The 22,071-nt window shown below is 36.7% G+C and overlaps 1 protein-coding gene across 2 annotated transcripts in view; it reads right to left on the bottom strand.

The window, feature by feature from the left end:
* Positions 1-12,022, bottom strand: part of col27a1b (collagen, type XXVII, alpha 1b) — a 77,534-nt gene extending 65,512 nt beyond the window's left edge. Inside the window, exons 1-3 of one of the 2 annotated variants that reach the window (XR_003276627.1) lie at positions 11,491-12,022; positions 8,020-8,090; positions 1,882-3,134 (exon numbers count right to left, since the gene is read on the bottom strand). Coding sequence is in view for 1 of the 2 variants with exons in the window: in XM_026212220.1 (XP_026068005.1) it covers positions 1,882-3,134; positions 8,020-8,090; positions 11,491-11,543 (1,377 nt within the window). In the remaining variant the exon portion in view is untranslated. The remainder of the gene's footprint in view (positions 1-1,881; positions 3,135-8,019; positions 8,091-11,490) is intronic. The other variant, XM_026212220.1, reaches the window with a different exon arrangement.
* Between the last annotated feature and the right edge of the window lie 10,049 nt (positions 12,023-22,071).

Raw genomic sequence — 22,071 nt, 5'->3', positions numbered from 1 at the left:
AGAACTGAAACGTAAACAAAGGAATTATGATCCATTCACAACGTTATTGCTTCGTTGGACTAAACGTGCTTCATGAGATTTCGTTCAGTGGACCCTTACCTTTCCAACTAAACCGGGATTTACAGCTGTGGATGTGTTTATGACTCGTAATTACGATGAAACTGGTATGTACTGCGCTTCTAATGTTCATGTTTTTATGTGTACTGCTTACACAAATGTAGCAAATACAGTCTTTATAAGCTTTCCATTGAAAAACAGTGATCTGCCGTCGAAGCTTGAGGCTTGGATCTTTATAATGATACACAGTATGTCAAGATTAAATTTGTCCCGTTTCATTTAATCTATTCATAAACACTGACACGTGCAAGTTGAAAGGCGTTCAGGACGAGGGAAGCAGGGTGCTGGCTAACAGGTTAAACTAATGAGAATGTTTTAGGCTTTTAAATTTATCCACACTATAAATTTAAGTTTAAGTTAAATCTAAAATGCTAATAAATGTTTTTGTTTTTCAGTAAACATTCTTAAATAAATATAGATGTACTTGACAAATGAAACTGCATAAGAAATGTAACACTTTTTCTTCTTTTAGAGAAATAAATCTAATCACATTTAAAAAGGTTTACATTTAAAACAAGAAAAAAATATGGCAAGATAAGGTAAAGAACCATAAATAATTCAAGATATTATCTGAAAATGTTTTACTTCTCAAGTAAATTTATTTTATTTATTTACAAGGACGTTTACATACGTTCAGACAAGCTGCTGATTAAGATTTCTTTTTTTGCAGTGTCTCTCCAAGCCTCTGGCTTGTGACCTCATTCTTTAACTACAAGGAAAAAGTGTGTAAGCATTACACAGACAAAAACCCACCGGCCTGTAATGCCCTTCCAAAGGATTTTATAAACTAGGCTTAAGACCAAGACCACCAAAAGCTCAAAGGCAACAATGATGACACAATTTTCCAGCCTTCAACCAACACTTTGCACCCAGACAAGGTTGTTTAACTAGTAAAAGACGTAGTTGTGTAGTGTGTGGTGTATTATGCATTGAACTCCCTTAGAGTTAATGGAATCCAAATGACAAAGAATTCATATTAATGCATTGCAACAGTCAGCACTTAAATATAACATATGTATGAAGGCAGATGACAAGGCCAAGGCGCACATAACACATGGCCACAGCCTATAATTCACATTTCACCATTCTTCAAAATAAGCAAAGCAGCACACTTGCCATCTGGCCTCCATAAGTATTTGTTTTAAAAGAAAGAAAATGGTCTTTATACCATTAAGTGCAAGTGGTGAGTATTTAAAAAAGTAAATTCCCAACGTCTTTAAAGTAATCAGGGAAAAAAATCCTTATAGAATAACATTTTACTGTAAAATAACTGGATCGTTTTACTAGCTGACAGACAAATTACTTGGCTTTTTTGGGGGAGTTGCACCACATGGACATTTACAGCTTGAACTAAATGCCTTGTCATAAAAAGCTCAAATTATCTGATATTTTAAGAGACTTATTGATTTCCCTGTTGAAAAAAACAGCAGATGCTGGTTAGGTATGTTTTGAAGTATGACAGCTGGTTTGAGCTGGTCATGAGTTTGTTTAAGTTGGTCATGTGCTGGTCCTAAACTGGTCCTAAGCGACTAGCTCCTGCTCAGGACCAGCTCAGGAAAAGCTTAAACCAGCTCAGTACCAACTAAGGACCAGCTCAAACCAGCTGCCATGCTTCAAAACATACCTAACCAGCAAATGCTGTTTTTCCAACAGGGTTGACTCACAGTCGTGGGCACCTCTCAATGATAACATTGTCATGTTTTTTGCATATTTCTCCATGTTGCTTGGACTCCATGACTTAAAAAAAAAGAAAGAACATCCTACCGGTGGTCCTGGTTCTCCTTTCTGTCCTGGTGGCCCAGCCAAGAGGGAGTATTGGGTTGGTTCAAGGTCAAAGGTTTGGAAACCATCCGTTGCTGCAGGGGTGACGGTCTCAAAAGAGCTGGGTTTGAAGGTCTCCTTTGGTAAAGGTCTCTGTGATGCTACTGTTGTCATCTCTAACACTCTGGATGTGCTAAACGGTTTAGGGTTTGTTGTGGCAGGGGTCTGGATATCCAGTTTGTTCTTCTGTTGGCCTGCTGGTGTGGAGGTGACAGTCATCCCATTCTCTTTTAGTATCTGGGGCTTTAGAGTTGCATTCATGAGGTTCTTTCCGGGACTGCTTTGTTGAGTTGGCTTTGAAGATATTTGTGATGTCCTACTCCCAAAGGAGGCCAAGGCAGTTTGTGATGTGGCCTGCAGGGGAAGCTGTAGTGTGGGTTGGGCTATCATCGGTGGCACTGTGCTTTGTACAGACTGAGATGTAATTAGATCTGAGGTGTTTAGGACATGTGAGGTTTCATGATTCATTCGTACTTTGTCTTGTGTTAATGAAAGATGTCTTTCGTTTACCTCTGTTACAGCATGTGGGGTCTGAACGGTAACAGATATATTGGGATCCAGGGACAATAGCGGTAAAAGAGGAGGGAGGTTTGGCCGATAAATGTCAGCTTCCCTGCACTGTTTTTTAATGTACTTACAATAATTGTGAGCTGCCTTAGCAGAGGGATGAATATCAAACTGACAGATGGCTCCTTCAAACTGCACTGAGTTCTGGCTCGTTTTCCCCAATCGAAAGGAGCCCTCTGGATCCAGCGTTTCCTCATTTTTAAAATGCAAATTTGCATGTACACTTGTCTTCCCACAAGAAGTATGTAACGTAACCCTTTGGGCCTGGATTTCCAAAGCCAGGGTGTGCCACTGACCATTGTGAACATCATAATCAAAATGTACAGTGTTCTTTTGGCCCAAGTAAACTAAGATTTGCCCAGGGATGAACTGCACCCCTAGCTGCAGTCTATTCCTCTTTGTCACAATGGTGAAGAGGAAAGCATTGTTTATGCGATGCGAACATACACTGAGGATGAGAGAGAACGGCGAGCCCAGTGATGCCGGGATGACGGAGCTCACTGGGACGTCAATTCGCGCCCTCTGGGTTAGGATGACTCCTGATTTGAAGGGGATGACACCTTGAGGTGTGGAGCGTGTCCCAGACGGTCGTTTCCCAACCAATCCCAGTCGTTGCAGCACATCCACATCTACAAAAAGGAAAACCACAAATAATTACCAAAGTAATCACTACATGTACATGGATTTAGGATTTAGGAGCAAAATGGATTTCATTGCAGCCGACTGAAGACTTGCAGCTGCTGCTCACACACTGAGAGACTGAGCTCATTACAGAAACAGATCATTAACAAAAGCATATGTAGAACATATGCGCCAACGTTAATGTTTCATCTTGGGTAATGCTTCAGTTTTCCATTAAATGCTCTGCTTATACTGTTACACTTAGAAATATAATACTTACTGTGTAAGCTTATGTGCGTTTTATAGATTGATCACCTCTACTATGAATTCATTAGATCGTTAGAGGTCTTCAATAAATTAGGTCAAGTGAAGTGAGTGGGAGTATGCATCGCAAACATCCCTGTAAGATTTACCAAACCACCAGCATGTTAATCTGTATTGATTAAAGTGTTCCAGATGTGGATTTGGGTATAAATCTGTAAAAAAAATAGGGCCGGGACTCGATTAAAAAAATTAATCTAATTAATTAGAGGCTTTGTAATTAATTAATCGAAATTAATCACATTTTAATCGCATATAAATATTTGACCTGAGAACAGTGAGAAGTATTTTTTTTTTCACATGGATTTATAGTATACCATTGAATAATGACTGAATGCATAAGCTTAACAACAAAATATTGTTTATTTTTGTTCAACCAAGTCTAGCAGACCAGTGCAATTTTTGCCATGAAGTGTAGCAATAGCATATTTAGAAACAATTTAGAAATAGTACATTTCAGAAATTCAGGAAGCTTATAGGTGCTGGAACCTTGTGTAAATAGTTTTTAAGTAAAACACAATACTGTCAATTACATTCAGAACATTGGAAACACTGACTATTAGAAAACATCTCTCTGTTGCTTCAGAGGCCATAACATACTAAGTCCAACTCTCAATAACCTTGGCCAACACAATAAATAGTTCAACATAAACTGTTGCACCAACAAAATAATATATAGTTCAAAATAAAGTGTAAAGTCCACGCTAGCTGCTATATGTTTTGCGTTGAGGTGATACTTGAGGCTCGATGTGCAGCTGCGGTGATATGCGAACGCTAGTTGGTGCTCCAGTATAATCGGTCCGCCGAAACAAATCCAGTGAGAAACGTTCCGCGGTGCAAAAATTCTACGTTCTACGTCTAAGTTATTAAAAATGCGGGAATTTTTTTTTCTGTAATTAATTAATCTTAGTTAACGCGTTATTTTTTGTGTAATTAATTAATCTCAATTAACGCGTTAAAGTCCCGGCCCTAAAAAAAATATATTCTTTTTAATCTGCATTTGTATCTTGTTTACCAGTAAAATTATCTAAACATTCTTAAAACAACAAGATAAACTTACTTTCTAAGCCAAGCTGTGTGCGATAATAAGCCCCTTTTCTTGTTATAGTTATTTTTACTGGCAACATTTTAGCATAACTTGCTTTGTATTATTAATGGTAAAACATTGGGGTTAAGAAAAATTTACTTCTCTGGAGTCAGTTTTGCTAACTGATATTTTCACTTTCAAATCATAACACTGATTATGAAAAATTCTAATGATATGACAATTATCAATAGCACCCAAATTGATTCCTTTTATTACAAGTAAATGCAACAAAAAACAACGCGTAAGGTGGCAGAAGAAACATTCAATGCCTGTCTTCAGACTCCCCCTTCTAAACAATCAGTAATGAGTTTAGAATAAAAACAAATGAGAGCATGCATCACAAAACCAAATCTAACCCAAACACATATCAACTAAACCAAATCCAGCTTAACATTTGCAGTTATAAAATATACCAATGGGTACTAAATGAAAGGCACATGTCAATGGAATAATGTGCACAGACTTTCTTCTCTCTAAGCCCTGTATCATTTAACAGATGATGATCAGCAGATTGGACGGGATTGTTGAAAGAAAGAACTATATCTGCAGTATTATTATAAGCAAATCTAAACAGAGTTACTAACAAATTGGCCACTTCATTATTGAGCATGTCAGAATAATTTGACAGAACATCCCCTGACAAACAGCCGGAAAACAACTGCTCTGAATTCAGAAAATTAATGATATGAATAATTTCTCATAAATCACATGAGATCCAGACAAAAAACTCAAACAATCGCTCAACTCCAACGGTGCACCTCAACAGAACACGTTGAACATCCATTGGTTCTACTCACAAATCACAGTAAGGGGTGTTGTCTGAAAGAGTCATAAACAGCATGAAGTAAAATTCTTTAAAGAAGGGTTCAATGATAAGCTTGACCTGCTGACCCTGACCAGTGTGAACGGGTTAAGGACCGCTTGACGCAATTGATACTTGCCCTATCAGGTCACAGCTGCACTGCCATTACATCTTACATTTGTTTTTATGCTTTGAAGACTTGTTTTGACCATTTCTATTGCAAACTCTGAACATTTACAGTTGTTATTTTGAACTTCACATATTTCATATTCTTTTGAAAAACTAGCATTTAGTTAATCCCTGTAAGTGCGCATTGTCACAGCTGTAAGCAAGACAACTTTCTTCTTCCACGAGGAGTTTTGGCAACATGGCATCTTTGTTTTCATTGTGAATGTTAAAGAACACGACACACACATCTCTCAGAAAATCTGTAGAATGTAACCGATCATATGACGACTCCCTGAAGTGTTTCCAATTTTGTGTGCCATTTGCATCAGACTTTCATCAGACCTTTTTGTCTAGAACAATTTTGGCAGAGTGTGTCTAAGAGTAGTCTCAGCCTCAGACGTCACGCCCACCGATCAATGGCTGAACATCTGATGCATATGGCACACAAAAGTGGAAACACTTCAGGAGTTTCAAAGTTGTCATCGGATTAGTTGAATTATACAGGATTTCCTGGAGACATGTCTGCCTTGTCCTGGAAACAAAGATGAAATTAAACAAACTGTGATTGGTTGTTTGACATGTCGGTCAAACGGCCTCATGGGCGGGCCTTAGTCAATGAAAGTAGCCATTGATTCCAGACCTTCAGTCACAGTCTGAAGGTCTGGCTATGCCAGTCTGGTCTAAGAGTGAAGTGGAACGCCCCCTCTGCAGTTTTAGAATCTGTAAACAATGAAGTGATTGCTAATCATTCTGAATATGAATCATGCTGATCAATTGCTCTTTACTTTCTTCATAACAGTCCAACTTGGCGTGTCATGGCCTTTGCATTGCATTTATGGCTCATGATGTGAGTGGCTTAAAAAAAAGCGGGCTGCAGAACTGGATGCCCATGAGCAAAGATGGCAGATTTTCTTTGGCCAAGACGTAATATAAAAATCAAAGGAAAGACCCTGTTACAGGTCTTAAAGAAAAAGTTTGTGCTAAGCCTTCGTCCTACATCATCCGCTGGAATGCCACTTTCTCATGTACATGCCTATGACAGTTAGCGGAAGCTAGAGTATACAGTTCGCAAAGTTTTAAATACGGAACCCATCAATTTGTGAGCCATTTTTTTATGATGGAAAGATGCACTTTATTGGAATATTGAATACCAACAGCCATTCACTGCCATTATGAAGCTTGGAAAGACCAGGACATTTTTGTATATAACACTGATTGTGCTATTCTGAAAAAATAAAATCATATACTGTACACCTAGATTGGCTTGAGGGTGAGAAAATCATGGGGTATTTTTCATTTTTGGGTGAACTATCCCTTTAATGCTCTGCAGATTTTAAAATGGGATGCATTAAAAATGGAGCTGTAAATGGAGTGCTTGAATCAGCATTAGTTCCAAGAATCAGGCTAAAATTTACCAAAACTTCCTTTTGCCCATGAAATTGATGTCAAAAAGAAATGTCAGTGGAAAGTACAACATCACATACTGGAAGTCAAATTTTACACTAAAGATAAGAGCAACGGCAACAAGAATTCCAGAAAACTCTCCAGATAAGATGATTTGATCATAAGTCATGCATTGGATACCCAGAGAAATCTAACAGCAGAGGGAGAATGTGCTATATGGACTGTCTCACATATGGTAAAAACATCAAACATACACTAAAGAACAAAGGCATTTTTCATGACTTGTTTAAAACATGATGGCTGTTGCATTTCATTAATGTCTGACACAGAAGCACCATATGTTACATGGTGAATGTTAGACTGAATGTGACAGATAATATGAACCTCCCACCACATATATTCTGTAAAGAGCAGATGTGGGAATTCTAGACACCTTGAATGAGAATCAATGCGTTTAGACTACTTGATTGAAACAAAAAGAAAACAAAATTGCACATGCTGGTTATGCATACTCAATGCCTCATAACCTCAATTTAAGTGACAATTTTACATTGCAGGAACAGACCACCAACATTATGTATGTTAGAAATAAACACACAATCTATCCAGTATTAAAAACTCTAAACATCTACAGTCAGTAAACTCAATGACATCCAATCAGGCACAATGCCATTCAAATGAGGCTGGAATCAAATACAAAACATATAGAATTGTGCAAACTATGGCTTATGATTATTACAGTAAAATAAACAAACTCAGACCAGTTATATGTTGTTGATCAAAGGCTCCTCCATATGTCATCCGAATATTGTTAACTCTGGCAAATAAGGACCACACTGCTCTTACAAATATAGTACCTGTAGCCTCTTTCACTTCTGACTCATGGAAAACTCCAATGGGTGGTAACATTAGAGGTGTATTTATCCAAGTCCTGTCAAGTGTCCTCAAATTTTATTCCAAGGCAGTGTGAGGTCTTTGGACTTCAATGAACCCATGTGCTCATGCAACGCACAGGGTTATGACACAGATGTCAAGACCAGGGTAAAACTGAACAGACATTTTGCATTTGCACATTTCACGTGCTGATCAGGCACTAAAATTCATGGCTTACCTGCAGACTGTGCTTGTGCAAACATCAGACAGCACGTACAGTAAAGAACCATGCAGAGAAAGACAGCTCTCCTGTGAAAAAATGAGAAAATATTTACATATACAAAATTAACAGATCAAACATTTAGCTTGATTATGACTTTTGGCATCTTCGCGACTCAAGCAATAATATAAACAGAAAATACAAGTTAGTAGCATGAATTTGACACATGTAAAATATGACTGTGTTTGGGCTCGGTACGTTTATACTTTTAAAAGAAATTACTTATCCATACCAAGCCTGCATTTATTTGATCAAAAAATACAGTAAATACAGTCATATTGTGAAATATTATTACAATTTAGACTAACCATTTTCTATTTAAATACATTTTAAAATGTATAAATTGTTCCTGGGATGGCAAAGCTGAAATTTCAGCAGTCATTACAGTTTCGGTGTCAAATCAAAATCATTCTGAAATGCTAATCTGGTGCTTAAAGGGTTAGTTCACCCAAAAATGAAAATTATGTGGTTAATAACTGACCCTCATGTTTATTGCACAAGTCATACATAACTTAATACATTCATTCATTCATTACATACATGAACGAACAGGACAGGAAGAAGAAAATCTTATGGTACCTGTCGCTTATTTGTGCAGATCAAGAAAACAAAAAAAAACAGCTACTTTATAAATGGATCAACCCCAATCGTTGAGCTGACGTATGACGCTACTGACGTGTTATCTTTGTAATTGGGTGCACCCGAAAACACATCAGCAGCGTGGTACGTCAACTGTCACAGCAGTCGCACTCACAACAGAACCAGAAGAGAACACAATGCTGAATAAAGTCGTGATTTTTGTTATTTTTGGACCAAAATGTATTTTCGATGCCTCAACAAATTCTAACTGACCCTGTATACCCCACATACATTTTCAATAGAGGGACAGAAAGCTCTCGGACTAAATCTAAAATATCTTAAACTGTGTTCTGAAGATGAAAGGAGGTCTTACGGGCTTGAAACGGCATCATTTTCATTTTTGGGTGAACTAACCCTTTAACAAACATTTATTATTATCACTGTCGAAAACAACTGTTCTGCTTTATTTTAATATTTTTGTGAAAACCATTATACATTTTTAGGGATTGTTAAATAACCTGAAACAGCATTTATTAGATAGCAATATTTTGAAACATTGTAAATCCACTGACTGTCACTTGTGATCAATTCAATGTTTCCATGCTGAATAAAATGATTAATTTATTAAAATAAATCTTACTGACCCAAAACATTTGGACAGTAGTTTAATATATTTCAAAAATTTCCCACATGAATGCTGACAAGAAACTTTCAAACCCAAGAATGGTCAAACCAAAGAATCAAAAAGCCTTTGCCACTTTTTTCTTTCAGCTACCAAAAGAAAACAAAGTATTGGGATCACATTGTTCCATTCTACACTAAAGCATCACCACATCCATCTAAATTACCAGTCTAGTCAGTGTCCAAAAGCAGCGCTCCAACTGCCTGTAGGCCCAGTAACACTTGGCAGCAGAAGCAGCCTTTACTGTAAAGCCCTAACAGCTGTTTCTGCTCAGTAGGCAGTCAAAGCTTATCATCTGCCTGGATGCCAAAAATTTGTGATGCTCCATATAGAAAGTGAGTGTTTCCTGTCAATATGCCAAGGCTGTGAAATTCAGAGAGCTTCATTCTAAGAGCTCTGAAATCAATTGAATCAATTAATACAGCAAAATGAGTGCAGTGATGTATGATCAAAGCTAAAACCATTAAGTAAAGCCCTTCAAAATATTTAGATTAGTGCTGAACAAATAAGTGCAGATTTTTCGATTATTCAAGGGATAGTTCACCTAAAAATGAAAAAAAAATATATATTTTCTTTCTTCTGTTAAACCCAAAAGAACATATTTGTAAGAATGTTGATAGCCAAACAGTTAATTATGTAGTATGGGGAGGGGAATAAATAATAATAATGATAATAATTGTGCACTAAGTGGTCCTGCAATGTTATTACAATTCTAATGGATACCCCAAAAAACAGCTTGACGAGTGCAGTTTTCTTTCCTGTTTTGAAGTATTTCTTATTGAAACAGGAAGCTGAGGTTAACATGGGCATATTGAATGAATACCCAATATCCTTTAGTTTACAGATGACAAACATGATTTTCTACTTGCTATTGCTAGCCAGAAGTGGTATCGAGGGAGGAGACATTATCATTCTAAAAGGATTTGATAAGAGGACTGAACTTGCATAATGCATTCTGCTAAAAGTTCATTTTGATAACATAGCATTCAGAGGGTCTTAAAGCTAAAACACATGGACTAAAAGCCAAAATAGCTCCATGGGGTTCTGATACTGCGGTAATTATTTATAATGAGAGTTGATCAATGATGATAAGCAAAGGTCGTACTACATGACAATCTAAGCCTCTCCTCCATCACTCTGATGTTCAGTTATATATTCTTTTTCTGCCCCCATGTGCTGACAGGGTGGATTTGGGAATGCCATTCGTGACCAGATATTGTACTGTGCAGTTTTACTTTAGTCAGCATTTTCAGTCATAGCCACAAGAACTGTACGCTTGCCATGCTCCCCCCCTCCCACTCATAACCACTTTCATACAGTTCCACCATGGATCATGATACATTTCAGAGAGTGCAAGAGAAAGCCAGAGAGGACTAATCTAAAGATTTCACCCCATCACCCCTAACAAAGTTTACTACAACGGAAATTGTATCCAAATGCAGTCAAGATTTGTAACAGCTGATTTCTCTATGCCAATTACAAAAGTTGGAAAAAGACCAAACATGTATTTTGAGAAAAGCTTAAGCCTATATAGTAAAACAGCATAGCATATAGATGCAGAATTACTTCTATATCGCAATATCCTTTAATATCCACTGAAGGACTTCATTCATAAATGAAAAATATTATTAAGATGAAAATAATAAAATATTAATGAATTTATTCCACAAATAGTGATTGAAAAGAAGACTTAATGTGTTACACAACTTTCATTTTTAGTAATTTGATTTGTTTTTAAGATGTTTTCTATATTTTTATTATAAAAATTTGAAAATAAACAGCTGAGCAGGGCTGGACATTCAATCATTGAGAGGCTAATGAAATATGAAAATCCTTTTCTGTTTTAAAAATCTACCTCAATAATTACAAAGCATAATAAGTAATTAATTGATTCATTAAATCAGTAAAAAGAAGTTAATGCAAAGCAAATAAGGAACTTATTTTCTCCAGCAAATTATATAATTCTGGAGGAAGACTTTAACAAATTTAAACAAGTTTTCTGTGTTCCATTCATTCATCAAGTTTCCTCAAACTCCAGAATGGATATCATAAAGGACCTCCCTTCGTGAATTCATTCGTCCTTATGTAACTGAGATGACAGCCAGAAGGATAATTTATGACCCATTTAAACGTTTGTGTGAAATCTATCTATCTGTGGTCATACTCACCCCCCGACTCCAGCTGCTTTGACTCCGGAGTTCGGGGCATTGTCCGGCTCCATCGCGCTTACTTCATTCTTCCTCGGGAGGGTTTGCTGCTGCAGTCAAGACATGACAGAGTCGCTGAATTACTTCCATATCACAATGTCCTTTAATAACCGCTGAAGGTCTTCATGCAACACGGTAGTACAATACTACATGCCGTGGTCTTTCCCAAGTGCCAATTGTAGTACTACTTTCCAAAGAGAGGAACCTGCGAGGCGCGATGCAGACTTCTCCATCTGACAGCAATTGATCCGATGATGCTGAAAACTGGAAAGTTACGTCCAAAGCGTCACAGACATGGTTTGCTTAGGTGAAGTTAAAGCGCTTAGTCAAGTCGCTGACTAAATCTGAAGTACTTAGTAGGCATGCTGAAGGTTTGGGACACTGGAAGCATAATTCCCTCTGTCGCCCTCAGCTGTCTTCTGAGAAAGAAACAATTCGCTCTGAAAACTAGAAGGGATTCAGTGGAAGGAGTGTCTTTCCAAAAGTAACCCGCTTATTTTCGACTTCGTCAAAAAAAAAAAAACAGAACAGAAAACAACGTCACACAAGACTATTTAAATGCAAAGCTGGTAATTTATCACAGATGTGGATCTTTCTCCAACTTGCTTTTCATGGTGATTTGGCCATTTGCTTTTGTGAAATTGTATCTTGTAAAGGCTGTTTAGCTTTCAACAAGAAGGAATAGGCCCCTATCTTTTTTTTTTTTTTTTTTTTTTTTTTACATCTTAAAAGGCAATTGCAAAGCCCTTTAATTCAGTGCACAAAATAAGGAAGTTCACAGTCAAAGCAGGACAGCATGTTACAATGATAGATATAGATATATATATTTAAATAAAGTTAAATAAATCTCTTTTAAACTTTTTTTTAAACAAAGACTTAAACAAATTCCATTATTTGCAGACATTTTTAAAAAGGTTTATATATAAATGACACTTTCTGTTGCCGACTTTAAAACTGCAGTTTCAGTAGTTACAGTATGTAATGGCAGGACTCAGACAAGCATTGTAGATCCAAGTGCAAGCTTTATTAAAACACACCGTGCTCAAAACAGGCAAGGTCCAAACGCCAGCAAACAGGAATATCCAAGGGTAAAACAGACCTGTAATCCAGAAACATGCGATGGTCAGGGCAGGCTTGACAGGACAGGCAGAGAGTTCGTGGACTGCCTCCTTGGCCGTGAGAGGACAGGCAGTGAGTTTGTGGACGGTAGGCTTGTTGCGATAGTCGGTGTTACCGGTGATACACAATGTTTAACCCACCTACCGGTCATAGCACTTAATTCAGTTAGTGACTACGTGCCTTCGTAATTTAGCGTAAGCGGAACAAGCGCCGCAGTAAAGCAGCAGGTGTCCTATTTCATTTATCATTTGAGGAGAGTAAGGCGAGCTAACTGGCAAAGGATGGCGGAAGATCTGGTTTCAAAGCGAAATGCAAAAGCACCTATTTGGAAATATTTTGGATTCAAACCAAATGCCAACAGGGAACCTGAAAACGTTAACGAGGCAACCTGTAACTTTTGTCTGATGAAAGTGGCAGCATCCGGAGGTAACACTTAGAATTTACACGCACATCTTCAAGCACACCACAAAAATGAAGCGGCCAAGATGACCACAAAAGCCTGACACACAAACACAGCCTTCGATAAGTGGTGCATTTGCGCGATGCACAAAATATAAAAGGGACAGTGGGAGGTGGTACACGTGCACTGACGCAGTGACGAAATACATATGCAAAGAAATGGAGTCTTTTAATACTGTTGAAAAGCAATCTTTCAGAGACCTCATAACCACACTCGACAGCCAATATTGGTTTGTTTCATATTCGATGGTTGTGCGGCGTTTTTTATTTATTTTTTGCTGAAAAAGGCAGGCACTTTATTTAACGAATAGTGAATTTTTTTATATTATTTTTTGTTTGATACTTGCACGATGTGTCTGTAAGATCAGCGGTGACTTGGCTTGAATCTGGAAGATCAGTGGTGACTTGACTTGACTTGATTCTAGAAGGGCTATTTTGTAAAGAGACTCTTGTGTGGGGGTCATCTTGCGATGAAGCACTTGAATGGCTACCATGATATGAAGAATCTCTTGTGAGACCGGAATGAAGTGAGTATGCTCTGGCTTGGCAGACGTGATGTGACCAGACCTTGGGGTAACAGGCATGGCGTGGACAATTCCTGACATGACAGTTGGGATGTGAGAATGCTCTGGTACAGCTGAATTGTGGGGCTCCTCATCCGCAACTCCCACAGTAAGAGGTGATTGAACCAGATAGAAAAAGAGCATGGTCCATATATTCGGTAGCACAGCATGTGTTGTCTGGCATCAGATCAGTCTTTTATTCCCTTACAAAAAATTTAGTCCCTTACAAAAAAGGGCAACGTCATTGAAGTTCACCATATAGCATAACTCACAAAAATCTCCCATATAATCCCCTACAGCCCGGTCACATCGACGAAGGAAGAGGAGGCATGAAACTGCTGGGTTCAAGAGGTCGTGTATTCAAAGCTGCTGGATCTATGGTGGGCGAAGTATTCTGTAATGGCAGGACTCAGACAAGTGTTGTAGATCCAAGTGCAAGCTTTATTAAAACACACGGGCAAACACCAGCAAACAGGAATATCCGAGGGGAAAACAGACTTGTAATCCAGAAATGTGCGATGGTCAGGGCAGGCAGCAAAACATTCACAAAACACAAGGCAATGGTCAAAGGTTGAAATCCAAATGGGCAATCGAAAGTAACAAAACAAGACAAAGAAAACAAGAAAATAGCATAAAACAATGGCAATGTCAGGGAAACCTTTGGTAGAGTCCGCAACAGCAAAACAGTACTTCTCAATCTATGAACAAGCTGCCTCATGAGTCATGTTAAATAGTGCCAAACAGGAAATGATTGTAGAAGCAGGGTGAACAGTCAGTACTCAGGTGAGGGCTCCCTCTGCTGGCATGGCGTTACAATTTATTGTGGTGTGGAATACAGAATTATCAATAAAAAGATTCAATGTTTACTCTTTGGCTACTACGTAATAATTTAATTATGCATTTTTAACCACATTTTACATTCATAAATTCCATATTACTAAAAAAATGAAACTTGGTTTTGTTGACTGAAGTATATATATATATATACATATATATATATATATATATATATATATATATATATATATATATATATATATATATATATATATATATATATATATATATATATATATATATATATACCCTCAGTTAAATACAAACTTTGATGAGCCCCTAACAAGCCTGTATGTATGTATGTATGCATGTACATAAATAGATAGATAGAAATAGCTATAGAAATATAGATAGATATATAGATAGATAGATAGATAGACACACACACACACACACACACACACATATATATATATATATATATATATATATATATATATATATATATATATATATATATATATAGATAGATATATATATATATAGATATATATATATATAGATATAGATATATATATAGATATATACATATATAAATTAAAGAAAGTCCTAAATGGCTGGCATGCTTCAAACACAAGTGACAGTATAGAACAGTAGCAGGCATTCAACCATAACACAACATAAGGGTGCACAAGGTGAACAAATAACTGGGGCTGCTATATCTTTAACAGCAGGACTTTTATTCAAACCTCCAATAAATCATATGAGTGTATTTTCCCTAGTTTTTTTTATGCAGGTTTGTGAATCTAATTCAAACATACCTTAACTTACAACATTTTTGTGAATCATCCAAAAAAATATTTCAGTTGATGTTTCTTTTCATAATTGTGGGATACTGGAAAAAAGACACATGAGAAGAGGCAACCTCTACATTGTTGTCACTGGCTGATTAATTTTTCTCCAACAATGCTTGCTTCTTCATGCCAGCGCTCCACAAAACAGCACTTCTCATTATTTCTCTCTCAAAGACTTGTTTATTAATATGCTAACATAGCACTTCATGATGTGCTTATATCATGAGAGAATTTTTGGGTAGTGTATCCCTTTTATTCTCTGGAGTACTGCAGAAATTATGATTCCTTTAAGCAGGTTGTTTCACAACAACAACAGTGGCAATATAAGCACACTGCCGCCATCACAGTTTACTTCTGTAGATGTTGTTCTTACAGCATAATGCGTAATGCGTTTTTTTCTTCCCTCAAGACATAAGAAGACCTATCCTCCAAAAACGTTTAATTTTGACTCATCTGTCCTTAGAATATCATCCCAAAGGTTTTGGCCATCATCCAAATAGTTTTAAGCAAGCATGAGAAGAACTTTGTTGTTCTTCTTGCTAAGCAATGGTTTCTTAAGGTTGAGTTATGAAACTGACCTTAGCCAATGCCAAAGAAACCTTTTTTTTTAGAGATCGTTTGAAGCCCTTGTTGAAATTTGACAGGTTGGTCCCTTCTGGGAATAATCTTTTCCATTTAGTAATGGCTCACACTGTGGTTCAAATGACTCCAATGAGGAAACTGTATCAATAATGCAGATTTCAGATGCACTGGCTTACTGTGAATGTGAAACTGATGCATATTTGAGCCTTTTACTACCTGTCATACAAAGGGCAGCATAAAGATCTTTGTTGATGCTTACAGGTGCCAATTTAGTTTAATTTTGTATTCTTAGAAGAAGGATAATAATGGTAACCTGTTCATTTTATGTCTTATTATCATAATGAATTTCATAAGTATAACCTGTGCTTAGAGGATTTTGTAAACAGATATGATGGCGCCAAGTTGGAAGTCCATAGGAAATGCTGTACATTAATGAAATGACAAAGTTGCATTAATATATTGATGGCAGAGGAATATGTTTGGAGTTTGCACATAAATCTAGAAATGTGATTTACCAGTAAATCAATTTAAGCACATCCTCTAAATTAGTAAAATGGCAGTGCCTTATGGTTAATTGCACACTGTAAGACACAATTAGTGTAACATATATTCACAAAATGCAGCAATCGCCATTTTAAAAGAACAAGACTTTAACTGCAGCTTAACTTTGGTAAACACCATGCACAGTACCACCACAGAGCTAAAGCATCTGTCTGTGGTACAGCTGTATTCAACAAGTCCACTCCTTTTGCAATATTTATTCTTTCAACATGTAAACAGGAAATTTGGAAAATATTGTCTGCCTTCCCAATGAGGTAGATTTACAAAGGGCAGAATCCTAGCCCAGCAATGTTGTTATTGTCTGAGTTGTGAATGTACTGTACCAGCTGTGGCAACTGACCTACTTCCATAACCCAAAGATTTTTAGACTGCAAATTGAGAATATTAAAGATACTAATTACAATAAGAAGTGGGTTGATTTTCCATTTAAAGTGTGTTTTCTCTCAGGGTATAGTATTAGGTGTAATTTTGAACTTCCATCCTAAAGCATTGAAAACCTTACTACCATAAAATATGTTTATTTTCCCCTCTTTTAAGACCTGATTAACGGACACTGGAAGCTTATGATGTTAGCTGGATCAGAAGGGCCTATGAAGGGGCTATTTGTCAGAGAGGCATTTCAGGTATTTGGGGCTGTAAGGTATTTGCATAGATCCTACTTGTGAGAAGGTGTAATATTGGGCCAAAATCAAAGAAAAGGGGGTTAGTGTGAGGTCATTCCTCCATTTGAGTCTCTTTCTTCAGAAATGTGGACCATTACTGACACAAATATAAATTATGCTCATTTTGCAAATCTCGATCACGGAATTGCTGAGGAAGTCCATTTAAACTGACTTAACCATTACAAACACAAGACATAAAAGCATGACTTCAGTTATTTCTTTCCGTTTTGATAGCTTCTACAACTAAGGAGAATATTTAAACTTTAAACTTTGTTATCACATGTAAGAAAAATCCTGATATTCTTTTTTTCTCTCTCGCTCTGATGTATTCAATAATACAAGGACATGGCTACTATGGGGATATACTATGTTAAAAGAAAAATTTCAGTATTTTAAATATTCCTGTACTACACATCTTTTTATACTTTATAATTTCTTACTACATTCTACAACAGTCCTCCCAGTCTAAAGCACACATCAATGTTCCTCTCTTCTGTAAACTGATCCTTTACAGTGGTCTGTCAAAAAATGAGCCATGACACTTTCATGACACATGAAAGATCATGCATCAGCGAATGAATGAAATGGAAAGAAGACTTTTTGGAAAATGTCAAAAAGCAGTGAAGACCCATGAGACAATGTTGCAGGAAGAGAAAGTTTCTTGCTTTTCCGTAGGCGAATTCAAGCAAAGTCTGTAAAAATATCAACATTTCCAGAACAAAAAGAGCTTCATAGATCAACCAGACTTTATTGTCTATAACTATCAGTTGTTGTTGTTTTTTGGCAGCCCAATAATCGTGTTGGGTCACACTTTATATTAGGTGGCCTTAAGTACTATGCAATAAGAATTAAAGTTATCATTTGAAACAGTGCACTTATACATGTTTTTACATTGTACTTATATTCTAAAAAATACCTGCATGTAATTACATCTATTAATTTCTGCAATTACATAGTCACACTGTTGACCCATCCCATCCTTTACATCTTAACCAACCCTTAAACCTATACCTCTATAGCAGCAAAAGTGTTTTACAATAAAGTGTACCAGCAATATGTACATTGTACTTATTTTTATGGTGTAAGTACATAGTAGTTGAAGTCACTTAATATAAAGTGGGACCTGTGTTTGAAAGAAATGTAGCATTGTCTGCAGACACGGCAGGTCAGCACTTAAAATTCAGATAATCCCTTTGCTGGCTAAATTTAACATGGATTTACGTATTCGGATTATAGTTGATAATCTCTATTCACTGATGTAATATAGAAAAATGCACTTCATCATTGATTAGAGCTTCTCAGGCATTTCAATATTTCTTCAGTTCAATCGAATCATTAGCATACTCACCCAGGCATAACTCAAACACAACAAACAGATGAGGACATCATATTTTTTTTTTTCCCAGTACATTGATCTGGAGCTAATTGAAATTATTTGGCAGGGAATTCTATTTCAGATTAGCTGACTAGTAGCTGGAAAGAAATTAAGCCCGCTCTATCAAAAATCAAAGAGTTTGAGAAATCCATTATACGACTTCCTATTTCAGCGATTTTGAGTTATCAGCCACTTGAACTCGTGCCAGTAACACCATGCTGATAAATCTCACAGATAAACCGCCTCTCTCATTTTCACCCAAACTGAATCCTACCTGAGAGGTGTGCTTTTCATCAGGCATCTGTCTAGTGCTACCACAGAAATATTCAATATAAAAACATTCTGATTGATGAGTTTACAGAAAAGACAGCAATAGGTTCCTTGGGAAACAAACAGGATACCATTGATCCCGCTTGGGTTTCAGAGGACTCACTTGTTTTGTTGTAGTCTGTATTCACAGAAATATAAACTTGGCTGCTCTAGATGCACTTGCCCATGAACAAGTTCTGTGTATCAGATTCAGCAAGGCATTCCTCTGAGTGTTTCATTTTGTTGCAGAGCACTTCCTGACTTATTTGGACATCAGTTACTTGGCAGTGACCTGCCCTAAACAACAAGTGTCTTGTTTGGAATTGGCTGCAGTGGTATGCAGTTAACCACATGCCTTGAGACCTGCACTTGCTTTCAGTCAGTATTCTGTCCTGTGCATTTTAACAACATACCAAGAGTGAAACGAGCATTAAGATTTTGAAGAAATGCATGCTGCTTCATAGAGTCCCTATAGGATTTTGACATGTTTGTGGTTAAAATATTAAATATCTGCATTTGTTTATGAGACCAAATACTCTCAAATAAATTTCTAATGACCCTGTGGCATAAGAAATTAAGGTTGCATGCAGTATAGTATACTGGGGCCTCTTTGGTACTTTGGTACTTCAGTTCACATTCATTGAAATTTTATGCCTTTAAAAAATATTTTGTGTTCGACTAAAGAAATATAGCAGAAAGTTACTGATGTAAACTTTCATTATTTTACACAAGTTGAAAAAGTTTTACAAAAGTCAGGCAGAAATAAATCTCTAAAGCTCACACTTGCACTGCGTTTAATGCATACAAGGATTATATTTGGAGTTTGAAAAAATGAGCTCTGCAGGCTCTCTTAGAACGTTACCCTATGTCTAGCAGCATGAGATTCCCAGTTTGCAAAAACTAGATAAAAACAGAAGAGCTTCTACATGAGTCAAAGGCATCGAGTAAACTGAGGAAGCAAACAGAGACTCTGCTGTCTGGTGTCTCAGAAAACAAAAACACATGCCAGCCGAAACTACACAAACACACCTTCCACACCAAGTCTCTGTTTGTCTGTTACCATCAAAGAAATGCATTTATAGTAGCTTACTCACCTTGCTTTTCAAACAACTGTCCATTGAAAACGAGTGGATCCACTTTCCATGTTCTTGCACATAACTACAATGGAGTGGAATGATGCAAACAAATGTTTTAAAATACCGAAAGTCTTTCTGAACCACATTGCTTACAGCTTCTACCCAAGGGGTCATGTTTTATTCTTCATTTTTGTTGTTATATAGACTTTTTTAAACAGATGCACATTTCTTTTTCTTTCTTTTCCGCCAGACTTCATTTCTCATTTTGTTTTTGAATATAATGGCCACAGCGTCTTGCTTAAACTAGCAAAACCTTTGCATACCCACGAAGGCCATGGATGAACAGAGTGTACTGTCTCTTGGCAAAGAAGTTGAAAAGGCTTTCTCTTCAAAGCAGATTAATTTTTTTAAGGCATTAGGATCAGAGCTTTGAATCCAGGAATGCTTTAGAAGTTGGGATCTTATTTCATTGCTTTTAAACATTTTTAAAAAAGTCTGTGCGTGTTGAGATTAATGAAACATTTTTTGACCTGACATTGTTAATTGGATTATTTATACTAAAGTGGCACATTTGATTTTTCCCATATCATTGGTGATATATCTAAGTTCTTTTGCAAATCCTTAGCAGTCACATGATACGACTGAATATTCACACCTTAATGACCACAATTTCTACTAGCCAGAGCTTCAAACTGACAGCAGAAGGTCTGGAATCCAAAGCAGCTTTCACTGGCCAAGGATTGCTCGAGAAGACATCTTACCGAAAGGCATAGCAACAGATAACAGTTCATTTCAGCATCATATTAAGGGGTGTGGAAATATAAAGTCGATGTCCCTATATGATGACAGACTGGCGTGCAGTTTAATCAAAAAAGTCATGCAAATTTCCTGCAAAAATGGTGCAAGAAAGGTGCTGTGAACTTCACATACTTTTGAAAATCCAGTGGTTAGTTTATCATGAAAAGCTCTCATTGTCACAGCTGTAAACACAACGGTTTTCTTCTTCCATAACAGGCTTTGTCATCACGACTGCTTTGTTTCCAGAGAATTAAAGAATCCTGTAGAGCCCAACCAATCAGACGACGACTTTGAAGTGTTTCCCATTTTGTGTGTCATACGTTGAGCCAGTGGACTATGAGCATGACGTTTGAGGCTGAGACTAGGCTGGCATTGACACTAACCATGAGTATTATTGTGAAAATGTTCACACATAAATGGATAAAAAAAATTATATTATGCCATTAATAGCTTCTCCATCTCTCAGCTGAGGAAGACATGACATGGATACTTATCAGCAGATTTATGACATGCTGGCATCTATGATCTATGATTTCTTGCTGGCACAGCTACAACCTCCAGCAGAAATGACTTCTGTGAAAAGCTTTGATCAAGGTTTTTCCAAATGTCCCTGCTGATGGAACAATGTCATGCCACTGTAAAGTGAATGTCTGAAACTCATTTAGTTGTCTATGAATCAAGGCATTGTACTCAAGATTTCAACAAAAGGCCCCAGCTTGCTTATGGGTTATATGTTCTTGGAAATTATTTTATTTCAAGTTTCAATTGTATTTCAAAGGTGAAATCACACAAAATAGTGATAATGTGTGTATTTCATGTGAAAAAAAGATTCTACATTGTTCCACCAAAATCTCTGATATCACACTGTGAATATTGGTCCCAAAAATGTATATATACATATATTTATTTTTACTGTCAGCTTTTATTTCACGCGGGTCAGGGGGTGAAAGCACATGAAACAAATAATATCTATAATAAGTATTTAAAGTTATTTTTTACATCCAAAAGTGGTTTACATCAACTCTTCATCCATCTCATCATTTATGAATACAACAATCATGATCAACAGGTATGTAAAAATTAAAAAATAAATAATAATAATTGACTTTGAGGGCAGATATTAAATTTTCTGAATTTATTTATAATCCTTTCTTTGGTAGGGTGGATGCACTGAATGTGTGAAAATAACATCTTATATCTAGAGGTCTGCTCTTATCTTTATACCAGAAGCAACAGGAAATACAGTTTTTTAAATGATATGAACCTAATAAATATAACAGACTTACAGTCCACTGCAACACATTTCAGTGAGAACTTAAGGCAAATTCTGATCAAGAACTGTATTTCTGATCAGCTAATTTTACATATGATCCCCCCAAAAAAAAGATCTTTCTCAAATTTCCCCGA

This window comes from Carassius auratus, chromosome 30 (genome assembly GCF_003368295.1).
Source record: "Carassius auratus strain Wakin chromosome 30, ASM336829v1, whole genome shotgun sequence".
In the NCBI taxonomy this organism is placed as follows: domain Eukaryota; kingdom Metazoa; phylum Chordata; class Actinopteri; order Cypriniformes; family Cyprinidae; genus Carassius; species Carassius auratus.
Note: the sequence above shows the minus strand (reverse complement) of the source record. Positions and strands in the feature narration are given on the sequence as shown.